Source organism: Solenopsis invicta, chromosome 16 (genome assembly GCF_016802725.1).
Source record: "Solenopsis invicta isolate M01_SB chromosome 16, UNIL_Sinv_3.0, whole genome shotgun sequence".
NCBI lineage: Eukaryota > Metazoa > Arthropoda > Insecta > Hymenoptera > Formicidae > Solenopsis > Solenopsis invicta.
In genome coordinates, this window is record NC_052679.1 from 5,372,202 (window position 1) to 5,390,469 (window position 18,268).

Below are 18,268 nucleotides of genomic sequence, written 5' to 3' on the forward strand. Positions count from 1 at the left end.
CCAGCCTTAACTTCACCCACGCTCCCTCTCGCCTGACCCGGGCCTCCCTACCCCCGTCCCTCTCTCGCATATCCCAACCCCCGTCTTCCTCGAGAACCGGGGGTGGAGACAGGCATTAACCGGCCGTGGTAACCGGGCTGGACGGCCCGAGATTGTCCATACCACTGCCTCTTCTCTTGTCGGCCCGTACCGACGATCTATTAGATCGGCGCGGAGGCTGTGCGGAGCTACGCGCGTTTGGTACGGGTCGATGTATCGTCTATCTGGTTAGGTTCACGCGCGAGTGCCTCGAGGGGCAATGGCGGGTGATGAATTGGTGATTAAGATGAGCCAGCCGGCCGCGATCGGTACCGTGCGCTCTCCCGAGCCGAACCGCGATGATTCCGATCGATCGCGAGCGCGCGGCTCCCGAAACCTAATCCGCGCGGATTCCATTCGTTCTTACGTCCAAGTCCAATTATAAATTATAGCTTTGGTATTCCTGGATATGATACGCGAGGTGTAGATTTTCGTAGTAATTTTTATGACGTGTATATAATTTTTAAATAATACGTTCGAATTTTTCATGTCAACGTCTATTTTTAATATAGAATATAAAAGGAAATCTTTTTAAATTTATATCCAATTAAAGCTTCCATAAGATTATTATATTCTATATATCTTTGCCAAGTTAAGAAAGAGAAGTTAAGTACTTTAATAATTATTTCTAGAGGAGCACAGAAAAAGGTCCGTTTTACATTTAAAAGAAGAAGTATTACGATGCATGCAGTTTGAGAGTTTTTCAATTACCGGCAACAAGATTTAAAAAAAAAAAAATTTTTTAATTAAACTACCGGAAGAGTAGTTTCTCTCAAAAATCCAATTTGAAGGTCAGTCTATTAATTTTTTCCTTGCTGCTCAAAAAATTCACTGATATCTCCATCATCTCGAAACTTTTTCACGAAAGGAAAGCACTTATATCGCTAAAAGAGCATTAAAAATTGAAAAGATTTCAATGGAAGGGACACGAGTGCCATTTAGGAGATAATTGTCTGTAGTTTTCATTCGGCCGCGCTCTCCGTGCCGTCGTTGCAAGCAGTTTCGCAAGCAAATTACAAACCGAATGGGAGCCGTAACGCGCGTTCCGCTTCCACGGCCGCTTCAACGTCTCCGTCGCGCAATATGAAATTCATACCAGGGCGTTCCCTATCGCGCGGCCGTTGTCGTCGAACGGCCGCGCAGCGTGCAGCTTCCCGAACTTTCGAAAACTGGAACTGTCGAAAATTGAAACAGCCGGACCCCCAAGATTGGACCCCGTGGCTCGCTCGGCGCGTCCGCGGAATTGCGAAGCGACGGTATCACGTGTATACGACGGACGCGCGACGCTAATATTCGCCCGAGACCGACGTGGGACGGTCGAAACTTTACCTACCCTTCCGGCAGCGCGTGCAACTGCCGGCATGCAAACGAGACTCCGGGGGTGTTTCGAATAGTTGAAGGTTACCAGTGTCGAACGCCGAGAGATCGAGGAGGGAGCCATGAAAAGGGATCGTACCGACGTAGTTTTACGCAGAAATGACTTTGCGCTCATCCGATAATCACATTAAAGCCGCACTTTTTATCGGATCTTCTCGAATTAAGTTTACAAGGTATTTTTATAGTCCCCGAGAGAATACTCGCGCTAAAATAAATGATATCGCAGACAGGGTGTATTTCGTTAATGCGTCTCGCAAGTTGTCTCGAAGAAATTCCGACGTCGATCGTGAAGCGCAAGGAATCCGCGAATCTCTATTTGCCGACTATAGGGTTTCAAGATATTTCGGTCAATATTCTGATTCGTGTTTAAAAATTTAATGTATTTTAAAGGTATAATTATTGTAAATACTTGTTTAGGATATTTTTACAATTTATTTATAATCGTTCAACTATTGATCAGTTAAAAAAAAGTACATACGAATAATCATAAAAAAAAAACAAATAGAATAATCATTTCTAAAATTATTATCAAAGATATTATCACAAACTATTAAAAAAAAATACGAACTCAGAGTGTAACAAAAAAAGTTTGATTAAATATTGATTTTCACATAAAATTCGCAAGTTTTCTAAATTGCAATTTTAAAGTACACTAAAAAGAATCTTTAGATACAAGTTTAAAAGATCTCTTAAAAATATTTGGAAGTATAGTAAATATTGATAGTAACATTACAGTATATAATAAAAGAAGCTCCATTATAAATAAGCTCAACATAATGAGTATTGTGAAGTTTTTATTTACTTTCTGATGTCCCATGTTATTTCTATATAACAGCAATATTGTTTGTAACAGCAATATTGTTTGTACTTAAACTAAGTGAAGTGTATCAAAATATATTATACATGTGTGCTTGTTTAAGCATCGTAATATTACGAGAAACATTAATGTTTCGTTTTTGTCAGTTGCCTAGCAACTAAATTACATACGATTATTATTATTTGAGATATTATTGTATATTTAATAATTTTTTGATTCGGGTAACTAAAATCAATCAAAACGCACGTTTCAAATTTGATTTTTGGCCCAGATTTTTCTGAGATTTCTACATTGTGCGGCGGCGCAACGAAACCGTAAAACGACGAAACAACTGAAATATTACCCCTGCTTTTATCCCGCGACGGCAATCTCGTTCTGGTCTTTGTCGAACGCGATACGAAGCTAATTTCCATGCCGGAGTGCGCGAAGTTATAAAGACGGACGCGAGCGAGGGAAATTGGGTGAAGCAAATTACTATAATCAACCCTACGACGAGGAGTAACAATTACCTACACATCGCGCTGCCTTTAAGACCTGTATTTGTAGTCGTTACTTGAATCTCGTCTCAAGTGCATTTTGCGTTAGACAAGACAAAGTTTTATATTTTGAAACGGTTCAATAATCACAATTTATAATGTAGAAATCGAATGAAAAAATCCGAGATATTCTAAGAAGCAGAATCAGGCCAGATTAGAATTATTATCCCTCTGTTTGAAAATAAGTTTGGTTATTACAAGTAAAAATAATACAGTCGGCAGAAGTGAAAATAACTGGCGTTACGTATCGTTTCTTCCATTAGTAAAACCAGTAAATGATCTCAAATAGTCCGAAACGTCATAAAGATTTTCAGGTTTAAAATTGCGAACATTTTAACGTTACCGCAAGCTTGTAGTAACATTGCAAAAATCTTTTATTACTTCTATATAATATTACCATGTTTCAATGTAAAGTTTATGCAGTGTTTCTTTAATCTCTTAGTGCTGATTATTATTCTAACCTTCACTTTTTATAACAAATGCTATACTAATAATTAATATTATTAAAATATGGATTTTTTTTCCTAAACTTTTCCCTTTTTTTCTTTCTTCTCTTCATCTTCATTTTTTTCCGTATTTAAAAACTCTTCTTCCTTTTCCTTTAATTTTTTTTTTTTTTTTATCCAACGTTTTATATTATCTATCCATCTATTACATGTAATTTTTCCTGAAAGAAAGAACAGAAAATAATATTTTATTAAATAAATTTTTATTTTTATATCAAAATTTTAAAATATTACACCTAATTCATCAGTTATTAAAAATATATATTATTTTCTTTTGTGTGCATTTACTCTCCTATTTTCTTTCACTTTTTATTTGAAACTTTTTCTTTTCTTTTTTTAACATTTTTTTTTTTTCATATAACCTTTTTTATATAAATAAATTTTCAACTTAGGTAAAAAGTTAATAAATTAAAGTTCATGTATTACAAAAATAACTAGTTAAAGTTATAAATTAAATCATTTAAAATTAACTGTAAATTACGTTAAAAGTTATTAACTTTATTATTTAACTTTAAATTTTTTAAATATTCAACTTTGCAAATGAGTTACGAGAGTTCCTAATGCAGTGCGATGCAAGAGTCCTAAAAGTCATTGCGGTAATAGTTTCTCACAGCGAGAGACACTCCGCTGTCTCCGCTCGCCTAAAGCGCGCGTGCACGCCGGTTAATGCCTCCCCACTCGGGTCGTTGACCGCACACCGGTTCCGTCAGACAAGCGCACGTGCGCGTCGTCTGGGCCGCCTCCCCACTCTCCCTTAGCCGAGGAGAGTGGGGAGGCAGGCCAGACGACACGCACGTGCGCTCGCTGATGAGACCGTCTGCGGTCAACGACCCGAGTGGGGCTTTAACGTAGACGGCGTGGACGCACGCTTTGGGTTCTTGAATAAACGAAGTCTCTCTCGTGGCGCGAAACTATTGCAACAACTTTTAAAAAAATTTTGCACCACACCGCGTTACAAACTCTCGTAATTCATTCGAAGGGCTGGGTAATTAAAAAATAGATAGATATAAAACGTTGGATATTAAAAAAAAAAAGAAAAAAATAATGAAAAATGAAAGGAGGAGGAAGAAAAGAGTTTTTAAATACGGAAAAAAAATGAAGATGAAGAGAAGAGAAGAAAAAGAAGGGAAAGAGTTTAAAATTTAAAAAATCCATATTTTAATAATATTAATCATTAATATAGCATTTGTTATAAAAAGTGAAGGTTAGAATCATAAGAAACATTGAAAGATTAAAGAAACATTGCATAAACTTTACATTGAAACATTTTCAAATAGCACAGAACGTTCCATCGATATCCATGAACGTTCTATGAACATCCAAATACCCATAGAACATTTATAGACATCCATAGAACGTTCTATGCTATTTGGGATTGTAATATTATAGAAGTTCTAAAAGTTCTGCAATGTTACTACAAGCTTACGATAACGTTGAAATATCTGCAATTTTGGTGGAAGAAACGAAACGCAACGACAGTAATTTTCACAGTAATTTTCACTTTTGCCAACTGCATTAGTTTTACTAGTAACAACCAAACCCCTTTTTGGAACAGACTATATACTGATGCAAAACAATTATGGTTTCTGTTATTTTAAACTTTGCTGCTTATTTTGGAATAAACTTTCATTTAATTGTGTTCATGTAATATGCCATTAACCATTTTAAAGAGCGAAATTTGCTCTACTGATTTATGGCTAATGGTTTGTTTTAACTGTTTATTTTCTTGTTTACTTTAAGCGCCACATTAAAGATGGAAAAAACAAATCCGAGCGATTTTATTGTATGAGTTCAAAATGGGACACAAAGCAACGGAAACTGCTCGCAATATCAGCAAAGCAATTTCGCCAAGAAATCGTCAACGAACGTACAGCTCAACCATTGGTTTAAAAAATTTCGTGACAGACGTCTCTTTTTTCTATCTTTAATTTCAGCCTAAAATATACAAGAATAAACAGCGAAAACAGATTGTTGACGTAAGTCAGCAAAGCAAATTAATTTCGCGTAATTTAAAATGGTATATTATATGAACATAGTTAAATGAAAGTCTATCGTAAAATAAGCTGATGCTGATATTGTTGATTTATTAGGTGCAAAAGTAAAATTTTTGTTATTTTGAACTTTGATAAATTTAAAATAACAAAAACCTCAATTATTTTTACACCAACCTAATAGATCAGGTGACTCACATGAAACCTAACTTTACTTTGACCTTTACAAAATTATACTGTATAACTTATTGATCTGTCGGCTATGTGTGAACATTACGATTATTTGTTAAAATGATTATTTTGACCGATGGACGCGAGCTTTTATTTTCATGTTCAGGAATGAAAGAAGCCCGGCGCGGTCGTGTCGTGTAAGGTGAATTTTTCCGAATGCTGTAATATCTCCGATTCGACGACGTCGCGCACATCGGCAGCCGCTATTGAATTTATTATTATGCATTTATGTAGATTGAAATTAATATTAGGGGTCCGCGTGAGCGAGCGAATCCGCGCGGCTGGCGACGGCGGCGGCGGCGGCGGCACCGCCGTTGCGATTTCGAACGGTGATTCCGCGGAAATCCCGCGATTGAATTCGAGATCATGATTAGTTTCTCAGCTTACTTTTCTCCACGCCTTCTCCGCGTTTTACAGCAGTCCGACGAAAGTTTCAAACTGGAGTGCTCCCTTATCGTTCCTCCTCGATCGATTTACATTTGTTTAATAAAGTAACGCGGTCACTTCCCCGCTCGCCGACGCGGACGGGACCGTTCTCCCCGTTCTTACGCTTATTATATTAATTCGGAAGAGAGTCGCTGTTAAATTAAATTTCAAATCCCAGGCGCGGAACGTTCTTTTATTGGGCGGATAAAAGCGGCGCGTTCGCGATTCGTTTTCGAGGCGAAAACGCTCGCCGCTATTACGGAAATTGGCGCGCGGCGTGACTCGCGCTAATCGCGACGGCAAAAAGTCCACTTTTATTAAACTCGAATCGCCATAATTCAGCCGCGTGCGAGACTCGCGGTGCAATCGCTGCCGATATACCCGTAAACGCGCGGGATCGAGAGCATATATAATGTCGTTATATATCTCATCGCGTCGTATAAATCTTTGTTGCCGCGCAACAATTCTTCATGCATTTTCGCGGGTGCACGAGGTGCGCCGGTATCGAAAATAAGATGAGGTCTGTAATTCCTATTCTTCTCCAATCGAATGAAATAAGATTGACTTATTGTCTTGAAACAATATGGTATTAAAAGTGAATTTTAAATTAAATATTCTTACATTTAAAATAAAAATTTGCTCGATGTTAGAGCGCTCTCTCGTAAGAAAGATTTGAATGCGATGCATCGTAATTAATGCATCCGCAGAAGATTCTTTGCCTACATATAAAGCGAGTCTTTCACGAGGTATTTTTAATATCTATGAAGCGAACTTCCTTCATGATATTTTATTAGAAAAAGAATTCTTCAAATTTTCTTCAGATCAATTTATTGTTAAAATCAAAAACATTATAAGAATACTCGCCACGTATTCGCCAAATATTTTCACTGTCTAATCCAATCTGTTTGAAAAAAAATAATGGGACAGCAGCTCAAGATTATCTTTTTACTTTAGATTTCAGAATTTTTCCATTTAAGAGTAAATATTCTTTCAATAATAATTGATTGTTCGTATATCAATCTTTTTTTTTATAATATATAGAAGAGTAATAGCATATTGAATCCAGAAATCTTTTCTATGCAGATACGAAATCCGCAAAATAGAGGCGACGAAATAAACGGCGCGCGATTTACGGTTGCACGTGAATCGTGCACTTCGATTAAATCACGTCTCGCTCTCGCTGCGACATTATTCTTCCCGCGTAATAATACAATAATAATATGCGAGCAAACGTTGTGTTTTAATGAGAAACGAAACGTTTTTCCTCGGCCTTGTCAATCGACGTAGGTAGACGTCAAAAATCGAGCGGCGTTTCGCGCAAATCTCGCTCGTGTAAGAATATCGGAGGAGATATATTGAAGGATCAATTTTATTGAGATTTTCCGTGAGATATCGGCAAGCGTTGTTCGTATCTGCCGTAGCCTGATCTGCCGGATGATAAGCTCGTGGAGGAACATTGTGAAAAATTTAGGAATATGACACGTATTACAGATATTCTTTTTCGTAACTTATTCTTTATTCCTCTCGTTTCTTTCTTTATTTATTCTCGATCAAGGTAGCACTCTCATTTTCTCGCGTATTTTCTGAAAATGCACGAAATGTAGAACATATAGTTATAATTTATATTTATATAATTTGTACGTATAATGTATGATTTGCATATTTTTTGTTAAAATATAGAAGGGTATTATATATAATAGAATTAATCGCGTATTATACATAATGGAATTATCCCAAGCTATATCCAATTGAAAATTTCATTTTCTCTCTCGTCGGAATTTATACATTTAAAAATGAAGACTCCTCTTCCATAGCTTTTCATCAATTTTGCAGCACATAATCTCGAGCGAAGACAGTTCATGGAAACGTAAAAGTTCCCCGACTGTTTCGCGCGTCGTATCATAACGCGGAAGGCGCTCATTTTATTCCCTCTTCGTTCTTGTCGACGCCGTAAAACCGTCTGAAGCTTTCGTAAAGATCGTTATTCAATTTCACGCGTTTCCGCGGCTTCCGCTGGCCAGTTCTGTACCTGCTTAATTCCCGCATGCGATAAGCCGGCGCGACGATGCTGGTGGCAGCCGGTGCCTTCGTCGGGAACGTCACGTATCGCCAGAATTCGTTCGTCGGAGGCGTTATCCTGAGAACGGTGCGATTGTCGATCTCGTTGCCCTTTCGCGTCGCGCGCTCGCTGTGCCTCGCCTTATCCTTCGCTATCTCGAACACCTTGCCGTCCGGTTGGCGTCGCACGATGTCCTTCAAAGACTGTTTCAGGCAATTACCGAGTACCTTCAGCGCGGCTTTCCTCGCGTTGCCAGGATAATACATGGTCGCCGCGCCAAGATCGATCGACGACGTAACGTTCGGACGTGTCGCATCGGCTGAGACGACAGTGGTTGTTCCACTGGGACTCGAGGCGTTCTTCTTCATCGTTTCGATTACCGTCGCGTTCAATTTCATCCTCGGGCAGTCACCGTCAGTCGCCAATCGCGTTACATCGTTCGGTAACGAATCCGTACACGAACAATGATGATTCGCATTGTCACTCGAGATTTCGACACCCAGGGAATTATTGCTGCTCGGGCAATGCGATTGGCTCATCTCATTCGCAGCCGACATATTTGTCGTTGCTTCTGTCACCAGAGATTTCCTAAAGTAAAATCATCAAAAACAGTGTCAGTTTTCGTCTCATTATATTTCGCGGAGTTCTGACAAAAAAAAATATAATTTTCCCTCAAAAATACATAAACGCGTTTATAATTTATCGCAACATTTGAAATGAGATAAGAGCCGAGAAAACTCTGTCGGTTGAACTTTTTTAAGGATTAAAGTAAAGAGGACGGTTGATAAAATTGGATAAGATTGAAATGCTTTTGCATATACCTACACATGGAAAGAACGGATTTGCTGAAGTAAAAATTTTGCTGGATATAAATTTGAAAATAATTCTGTTAGACCGTCAAAATAATTATGTGTGCTCGAGCATGACGATAATGCTGCATAATATAATATGTTAACATTCTAGCATTTCCAGCTTGAGCAGTCTGCATAATTATTTTAGGGCTTCAACAAAATTATTTTCCGTTTCTGCACACAGAAAAATATCACTTCCATTGTTAGAAAAGAGATTATTCAGTTTACTTTTTCTCTTTTATCAAATAGAGAATATCTTAAATATTTTCTCGATTATCTTAAAATATACTCGCACAAATTTCAGAAAACTCATTAGCATGTCTAGAGAAGAATTTATACTCAAGAGAAGAATTTATACTTCTTCGAAAATATTACGAAGTTTTATCGAAGAAAAATCAAAATAAACAAATCGAATTTTTACTTTAACTAATATTGAAGTATTAAATTACTACGATTCTCAGAATGTTTTTGAAATAAATTTGATGCTTATGATAAAGTAAGCAATAGTTTACTTAATTCAAGTAATTTACAGTATATATTTTTCTGTTTGGACGCAAAAGTGCCAAGTAAATATTACTTGTTTCATATGAATCATTAGTATATTTTGAGATTATTAAGAAAATATAAATCACTTAAAAAGAAAAAAATTAAAATTGAATAATCATTTTTTCTTAGCATTAAAATGATATTTTCTTGGATGCAGCTAAATTTTTAGAGATTTCAGCAAAACTCTTCTTTCCATGAATGCGTCGTAAAACTTGCGTAAATTTCAAGCGGCCGTAACGGTAGCGATTCGATAAATTCATCATCCAGGACTTCGCTTCTTGCGTTTCTCTTAGCTTAAATCCCAACTTAAATAGACGCGAAACGTGTACTGGACTAAAGTTCGAGCGAGTTTGATTACAAGGGAACGTGTCTCCAACTGCACTTACCTTCGGCAAATAAGCTACTGCTGAATTGTTAAAGCTCATTTTCAAAGAATCATGCGATTCGCGCACTTAGAGTTTTCGCAAGGAACTCCCGTCACGTTCTGCAAATCAAATATTTAGCGTACGTACGCGCTATTTTAATACGTCGCCGAGACACGTAATCGCTCGTAACAAGACTGAAGACAGGAGAATAATTGCTCGAACTAACTCTTCGATTATATCAAAAAGATCTCGTAAGATAATAATTAACAAAACGAAGATGTAATTAATAAAATTGCCTCTCGAGCAATCGGACTTTATTTTTCTCGCTATCGAAAAGATTTAGAAGATGAAAGGAATTCTTTTCGCTTCGCTTACTTTGCGATCTCCGTCTCAGTATCCGTAACGTCAATACGTTCCTCCATTTGATAGTAAGCAATTATCAAAATCCGCATTAGCCGAAGAAGTTTAAGCTTGACGATCGATCGGTCAGGTTGAGCTTCTCGAAGCAACAACAATCTGGCCCAGTCCGACTTCAGCGTACCGAAGGGTAGGACGGAGATTGGACACTTAAATCCGGCAGTCATCATTTTCACGGTAGGCACGTCCGTGAGATTTAATCCGGACAAATGATTCTCGATCTCGTCGACGTCGAACCTGACCAGTTCCAAACAACGATCTGGAATATTACTCGCGCATTCCGCTGCAAAGAGAGAAAAAAGTACATGTAGAACTCGTTTCTTCAAATCTTCATGAAGTGAGAAACATACTTCTTTTTTTTAGAAAGAATTATGAAAAATGTGATAAACACAATAATCTCATTTTTTTAAATACGAAAATGATTCCTCCGATCGCATTAAATTCGCCATGAACCCAAAAATAATCACCTAGTGACTTTTCACGTAAACGATTATCTGTCTTATAATTTATTTGAGAACATCATGTATATAAATGTTTGCTCAGTATTTTCTTGAAAAAGTAAAGAAACTTGAAAGAAATAGGTACAGCTTCTCGATCAGTAATTACTCTGAGCTTCATTTTTTCGCTGTTGGGATGTAAAAAAATATCCCAAAGGACTACTCCCGGATTAAATTTTCTCCACGGAGCATCGATGATGTTTAACCTTCTACGGTTCGAATTATTTTTTATGACTGAATAAAGTTCAAGTATCCTCAATTTAATCTAAGGCCAACTTTAAATAATTTAGAATTCGAAATAGTATTTTATTTTAAATTTTGTGTTCTGGAATCGAAAATTCGAAATATATTTAGTGTGCACGTCCCAAATTGGCATATATGACATAGACATATCTAAAAACGTCTTAATCTTTAAAATGCATTATGTCCCAGATTTTGAACATATTTAAACATCGTCCGAGATGTGTCAAATACATATTAAAATAAAGACAAAAATACATAACGTGTCAAATTATAAATAGAAACGTATCAGATTTCAAAATAGAAATCTACCTATGGATTTAAAGCGCCAGGTATAATAGAAAACAAAGTATTTTTACTACTTACAAAAATTTATAGAAACTCCAAAAATGTAGTTTAATCATCTTGGTAATAAATTTAATTAATAATGATCGAATGCTTAAGGAACGCAAACGAAGACCAAAGAAAAATCGAGTTCAAATTAAGGATGTACAAGTGTCATTAAAGAACAGCGTTCGTCGATTCGTTTGTAAAAAAAAAAGAAGAAAACGTAAAATAATATTAGCAACTTACCGTTGAGAATTATCGCCGCGCAAAGAAGAAATGAGAGATAAGATGACGCTTCCCGCGACATTTCGTTTCTCGAACTGTTCGCGAGGACGAGCAACAAATATGCACGCACCTCGTTTCGTTAGGATCGGCACATTTTCACAAACGCGACGCCGGCGATACTCGCGGTACGATAGCACCGCGCACGTGAAATACAAATCGCCGCGCGATTCTCTCTTGTAAAGTGAGAACCCGCATCCGATCCCTCCGCTCCGGCATCGCCGCGATAACACCCGTCCGGGAATGCAGGAAAGTATTTTTCGACCGTCGTTACAAGTCAGTTCTTATTCAAGAACTTCCTTTACCAATGAATGAAATGAAATGGTTGAATCACGCGCGCTGCAACACTAACAGCATTAAATGTGCATTCCTTGCTGAAAATTGATTACGAGAATTTCTTCGAAACTCTGAATACTGAATGCGCTGTAAATTTAGCGTGTAATGGCGTCCGGAGTTAAAATATCATATTGAAACGCAATCCGGTGTCAAATGAAGCGTAAAACATTTTATAGCTTCATTTGTGAGAGAACAGAGAAGGATTAACTAAATTTTCAATTTTATTGTTTTGAAAGCTGTCGATTGCCAGGTATCTGAAAAAAAATCAGGGATTTCTGTCACGTAATCAAATGTGCGAACAATCGTATTTTTAAGTAGCTATACGAAAAAAAAATACGTCATTTGTTAATATTCTATATATGAACGATTGAGGGAACAATAAACGAAGACATTATTACCGAGGTAGTTCCATACAGCGTGTCGTTTGTTGATTTATTTTCTGCATCTCGTTGTAGATATCATCATTAACATACACTCTTCTGTCTCTCTCTCTTTCTCTCTCTTTCTCGTACGAACTACTCTAATTATTCGCGTTATGAAATTTCGCGACGCATCACTTGCAATTGCGTTGCATCGACAACGTTGACGCTACTATTATACTCTTCGGCCTTATTTTTTATAGATACACATCGATCTCTTTCTCTCTTTCTCTATCATTCTCACACTTTCATTCTCTCTCAGTATGCGTACATATAAAAATTATGAATCTACCGCGTCATAATTACAAAGTAACTACGTACATATTTATAATTATCGTAGAAGCGGTATCTCTCTTCATTGCAGACGTGAATCACATCGACGGACTTGAGACAGAAAAAAAAGCGATGACTCGTAAGACAACGAAGAAACTAAAAGAGCTCATCAATTTTGTACAATTTTTATATTACAATAAAGAATCCGAAGAGCGACGCGATCGTCCGAATTCGCACTTACAAATAGTCTTTACGAATAAAAAAAATCTCAAAATCGCAGCACGTGTGACATACATATACATATATTGTATATATCGTATATATATGTTTAAAACATATATACAGTGAAAAAAAATTTGTGATTAAGTAAATATATTTATATTATATTTAATAGTATCATTTTCTGTATCTAAATAAATATTAGCAAGCAATAATTTCAAACATAAAGATGAGAAAGCCAAGATTGATCTACAATGAATCTTAGTGCCTAATAATTTTTATGTGAATTTTTCCAATCTCACTGTAAAATAATATTTCTTTAGAAACTTACGAATTTCTTCTAAAGTCGAGAAAATGATACAAAAATATATTTACTTGATAAAAAATATTTTTTCAGCGTATTACATAAACTATTTATAATACACTCTCGGAGTAGACGCGTTCACGTATATCGCAAAATCGAAAAGGGCAAGATCTCTACCGCCGAAGGAACTCACTTATCCACAGAATATCAGCACTACACAATCGTCATACCCTCGTCCTGACGTCGGGAAAGAAGAGTCACGTCACATCACATTTTTATCTCGAGAAAGGATCTTCGCCGTCTCGAGAGAGTAGACCTTCCACGCAACAATAAATTACAACGTAACCTTAACCATTCTCTATATAATACGAGATCTCAATGAAATAACGAATCATCGTCCGGCAGGTCGCGCGTGTCCAAAACGGGCCTGGCGAAGGCCTTTCGAAGCCAGTCCGTGTACGGAAATAAAGCGTGAATTTCTGTAAAAGCACTCCCTTCATAGCGAAAAACGAAAGCCTAATCGTCCATGTAGCGTCGTAGCGTCTCATAATGTAAATTTTATTCTTCTCGATAATTCCCCATCGCTGCGTCCGCTCTCCTTTCGTTTCCGCAATAAATATCTCCCGTTTCCGTAATCCGCGAAACTCGATCCTGTTACACAGCGTATCGCGTATTTTCGTTTGACGACCTATTCTTTCCCCTCGTTTAAATCTATCGTTTTACATACTACTCCTAAAATGTTTGTTGACAGAGATATACTCGCACGGCTTAACTATTTGAATGTGCCTACGTTTGTATGTTTGCTTGCTTGCAACCCTGAGACTACGATTCTACCGCCATGGCGAATCGGTGTGATTACATATGTACAAAAAAAAAAATGCTCGACAAAGTATGAAACTTTATAATCCGGGCAGCGCACACAAAAATACCTGACGCTTTATGCTTTCTTCTCTCCCATTCTCTTTTTCTTTTTTAATCTCTCTTCGATGAGGCAACGCACACACAAAAATATTTGCCCTTGTACATCCTTAAAAACTTTCGGTACGATTGGAGGGCCTTGAGGAGAGAAGGGTAACTTTGCGACGTCAAAATAGGAGTTGTACAATTGTTAAGTAATCGATCGTAAATTGCGGAGAAAGTGAGCGTGATCGTGGTTCAGAATTTAGAGCGAAGAATGGAAGGAAGAAGAAGTCGGGACAAAATCGGTGGCGTGGTGCTCGAAAAAAAAACGTCTCGCGAAAATTGTCCTAATTTGTCTCTCAAGTGGAGGGAATTGGGACGAGATATGGAAACTGTAATGGACGTATCTGTGGATCGACGGATTTTTTTTTTTTTTTTTTTTTTAAACCACCGCGGTTCCCTCGACACGCGCGTTCGATAACAAAGGAATAGGTGGGAAACGAGAAAACGTTAATTCTACGGATTGATTCCAGATCCGATAGTGGAATCTGTAATGCGCGAATCAGTAACGCGAATATCACAGTTAAACGGGAAAGCTCGTTGACCTCGACGAAAACGAAGACAAAGAAAAACGTCGGTACATCGCGTTACACAGAAAATGTCAATGGGGGGATGGGGGGCGGGGGGATATTTTTGTTTTAATCTTAATGAGCTCGGAATTTGTTGACATAACACGGCGAAACACAAACTACTTTCAAAATAAAACTTCAGAAATTTTTGTAATTTTTTTAATGAAAACTTTCAATCTATGCGCATTGCTCATTAGCACAGTATGCCAGCAACATTGCAACAATATTGCTTGCTGCAATATTGCTGAAAGGCTCATGCGCTGTTACGTGGATTTTATTTTCAGAGAAAAGGAAACACATTACACAGACAACGTGACTAAAAGATTAAAAAAAAAAAAAAAAAAAAAAAAAAATACAATACCTTTTATATGAATGTCTTCATATTCTCTGGATAATAACTTCTTCAAGTCTCACGACTTTCAAGAAAACAAAATAATTAGCTAACAAATTAAATCGAACGCGACTGTCCGAATAGAACGCGAAAAAAATTCGGCACGAAAACGGCTAATTCAATTTTTTTCTCTTTGCTTTACGTTAGTTAATCAAAAAATAGTGGTAGTTTACAGAAGAAGCACGACGGAATGAGTACTGAGTGCGAGATCTAGCTGCAAATTATTTTCCACAAATTTAAATGCAAAAAGGATAAAAAGAAAAAAACGCTCGTGATCTATTGGCAGAAGATAAGGACAACAACCGAGGGAAAGTAAAGGAATGACGTCATCTAGTAATCAAGAGGGGAACTGAACTGTATGTCCTAACTTTATTGTACTCTAGTGCAATAAAGTCGACGATAGTCTCGCGATGTAAGTACGAGGTCCACACACGGCTTTTATTATCACTGTTTTGGAAAAAAAGTGTTTTCCTAATGGGAAAGATATAGATTATCATCTTTTATGCCACAATTTTTACTCTATATATATATAAGCAAAAGATAACAGATAAGAAAGAACTGAACTGGAATTTACTGCTTGTTGGGCAATGACTTTCCTGATTTGCTTATCGTTAGCCGTATCACCTAAGAAGTTAAACGAGTTTCCTCAAAACAACTGAAGTGACTCCAAATTAAATTGATAAAAACCGCCGAGGACTCGCGATTCGCAAACACAGCTCCATGAAACTTACTCGTTTTCTATATATAGCTCTCGTTCTCTCCTTAAAAAATTCCTCATCGTGAAAGGCATATGTAATGTTACAACCACGCATCAATGCAATCTGATATTACGCTCGCTGATTTTCGTTAACAATAATAATTAGCGATACCTACATAATAAAGATCCCTGAATATAATAATGGTAATAATATTAACTGTAGATCAATGTAATAATAATGATCATAATAATGTGATTGTAAAAATAATAATATTAATAATTATATATTAGCAATAATATATATTTTCCTGTTTTTTTTCTCTTGTGTGGCACGGGTATATCATAACGCGGCCATTTTAATAACCAGGTAAATACTTCTATCTACCGTCAACGTAAGCATAAGAATATGGCAATAGCCTAGCCGATAATTCTTAAAATATATATCCAATACGCAATCCAAATTTTGCGCTGAAGCGACGTGTCTCCGATTGAAAAAACAATTCAGTCATTCTATCTGTCTTCCGTTCATCTTCTCGCACCCATTTCAACTTGATCTTGTTTATATTGTACAAAGATGTAATTTAGGATAATGTACAAAGACGTATCTCTACACCGCTATAACTATGGATGTTCAATACACAGCTATCACAAATAGATTGATTAATATTATTCGATTTCTTTTCACATTTAAGCTATTATAATTACAAGTGCTAATGTAAAAGAGAGGCAATATTTATATATTTATATATATATAGTGCACTGAAACGCACAATGATTCCAAATCGCTCCTGTTAGGGTACACAGAGAATGAATGGGAAAAAAAAGAAAAAAAACGGTATTAAGAAAATAGAGAAAATGCCATTCAGTAACAATGATTTTGATTCTTAATACGGTATCATCACTACGACTTATATATAAACACCCACAGTTATTACATCTTATCTAATTACTATATTCAGTGTTGTGATCATAACGATCAAACGAAAACACTTTATTTGGTAATAAAGCCAACGATTGGCTGCCACATACGTCTAAAATGAGTACTGTGAAAGTCTTCTCGCATCTTGTACTGTTATATTTCAACATAAAAGTTACATTTTTTTTTTCCTTTTCCTTTATCATCTTTCTTTCTTTCTGTACCTGTAAATGGGGTACTTGAAAAGAAAAGTTTGGATACTTCGAACGAAGACTACACATGTCTGCCATTTAGAACAATTCGTCAATCACAACGACCGCCGGAGACACTGTCCGAACTTCCACTTTCAATGTCCTTTTCGCACGCAAAAAGAAAGAAAAAAGGAATAAAAATTCACGAGTTTATTTAGAAAATAAAAAGAATCGTAAATGGACCAGTAATTCCATTTCTCTCACGCACTATCACTCACTGGTGTCTTTGACGGCACTGAAAATCGTACCCGAAATTATGATGTATAATAATATATAATCACGTTGATGGTACAAGCATCAGCTTACAATAAACAACGGCGTGATCCTGGCGATGTACGGTCAAATTATCGAATTTGCGACGATCCATCTCATCTCATCGATGACAAACATTCTCCAACATCTCCTCAAAGAGCTTGTTCATCGGTACCTTGCCTGTTCTGTATACATTGGACCAGAAACGTCTGACAATCCCATCAGCCTGTCTAAGACTGGGCAGCACTAGTAGCATGTTTTGCGTGGCGCGGAGTGCTTGGCCCGGTCTCACTGCCGCTACACAATCCGACAAAGAATTTAAGATCGAATCTCGGAAACGATACAGTACTTGAGGTTCATCGGATCTAGCGTCACTGTTTGCTAGGATCAAAGCTTTCAGCACGTAATATTCCTCTCGCGTTAAACCCAATCGCTGGATCCTTTCGACGATTTGGATACACTGTTCAAAGAAGAATATGATAAGAAACTGTATATAAATACTGTAAAGCAATTTATAATGCTAGTCTTTCATTTCGTTAATTGGAAAAAAATTTTATTTTCGAGCGACTTAACATTTATATTTGTTAAAGATGAAGATGAGAAATATGAATTTCGATAGAAAGATTTACAACATGCAATATTTTTCTCTATTACAATATTAAATTATTCTGAATATAAAGAATTTATTTTTTTCCCACTTAATGATAACTAATAAGATTGATAGCATTAAGATATGTAATTGGACATGAATTTTTATAAAAAATTACTTACATGCGTGTAAAGCTCTACACAATGGCATTCGCGCGCGAGTCTTTCATCCAATGTAAAATCTTGCGCAAACCTCAATCTACCGGTGTTAGGCGTACTTCTCCACGCCAGAGTGAAGGTTAATATCTCAGCCCAAGTACTTTGCAGAAGTCGCATTTGATCATTCAGCGCTAAACTACTGAATCCTGGAATCTGCTTGGCCCAACCTGTGTAAGAAAACGCAATTAAGTGACCACTGAACGAAGGAAAATTTCAAGCGTAACTAATTATTAACAAAGCAAGATCAACCAATGTAACAACTTACATTGTAAGGTATCCATTTCAAACAATTTGACAACTAGCTCAATTTCTGATTTGTTTATTCATT

The 18,268-nt window shown here is 36.8% G+C and overlaps 2 protein-coding genes across 10 annotated transcripts in view; both read right to left on the reverse strand.

The window, feature by feature from the left end:
- Window positions 1–6,158: 6,158 nt before the first annotated feature.
- LOC105203654 lies at window positions 6,159–12,050 on the reverse strand. The gene is made up of 3 exons (XM_011172519.3): window positions 11,511–12,050; window positions 10,159–10,483; window positions 6,159–8,609 (listed from the first exon to the last, which is right to left on the reverse strand). Exons 1-3 carry the CDS (start codon window positions 11,569–11,571, stop codon window positions 7,880–7,882), a joined length of 1,116 nt encoding a protein of 371 aa, XP_011170821.1. The 5' UTR covers window positions 11,572–12,050; the 3' UTR covers window positions 6,159–7,879.
- A 226-nt stretch (window positions 12,051–12,276) lies between these two features.
- LOC105197085 (steroid hormone receptor ERR2) overlaps window positions 12,277–18,268 on the reverse strand; it is a 29,339-nt gene continuing 23,347 nt past the window's right edge. For 5 of the 9 annotated variants that reach the window (XM_039459162.1, XM_039459161.1, XM_039459163.1 and 2 more), the window contains 2 exons: window positions 17,905–18,107; window positions 12,379–17,593 (listed from right to left, as the gene is read on the reverse strand). In XM_039459162.1, coding sequence (XP_039315096.1) covers window positions 17,255–17,593; window positions 17,905–18,107 — 542 coding nt within the window. In that variant the 3' untranslated portion in view covers window positions 12,379–17,254. Of the gene's footprint in view, window positions 17,594–17,904; window positions 18,108–18,268 lie in introns of all 9 variants that reach the window. The other 4 variants (XM_039459166.1, XM_039459164.1, XR_005576625.1 and 1 more) reach the window with 3 other exon arrangements.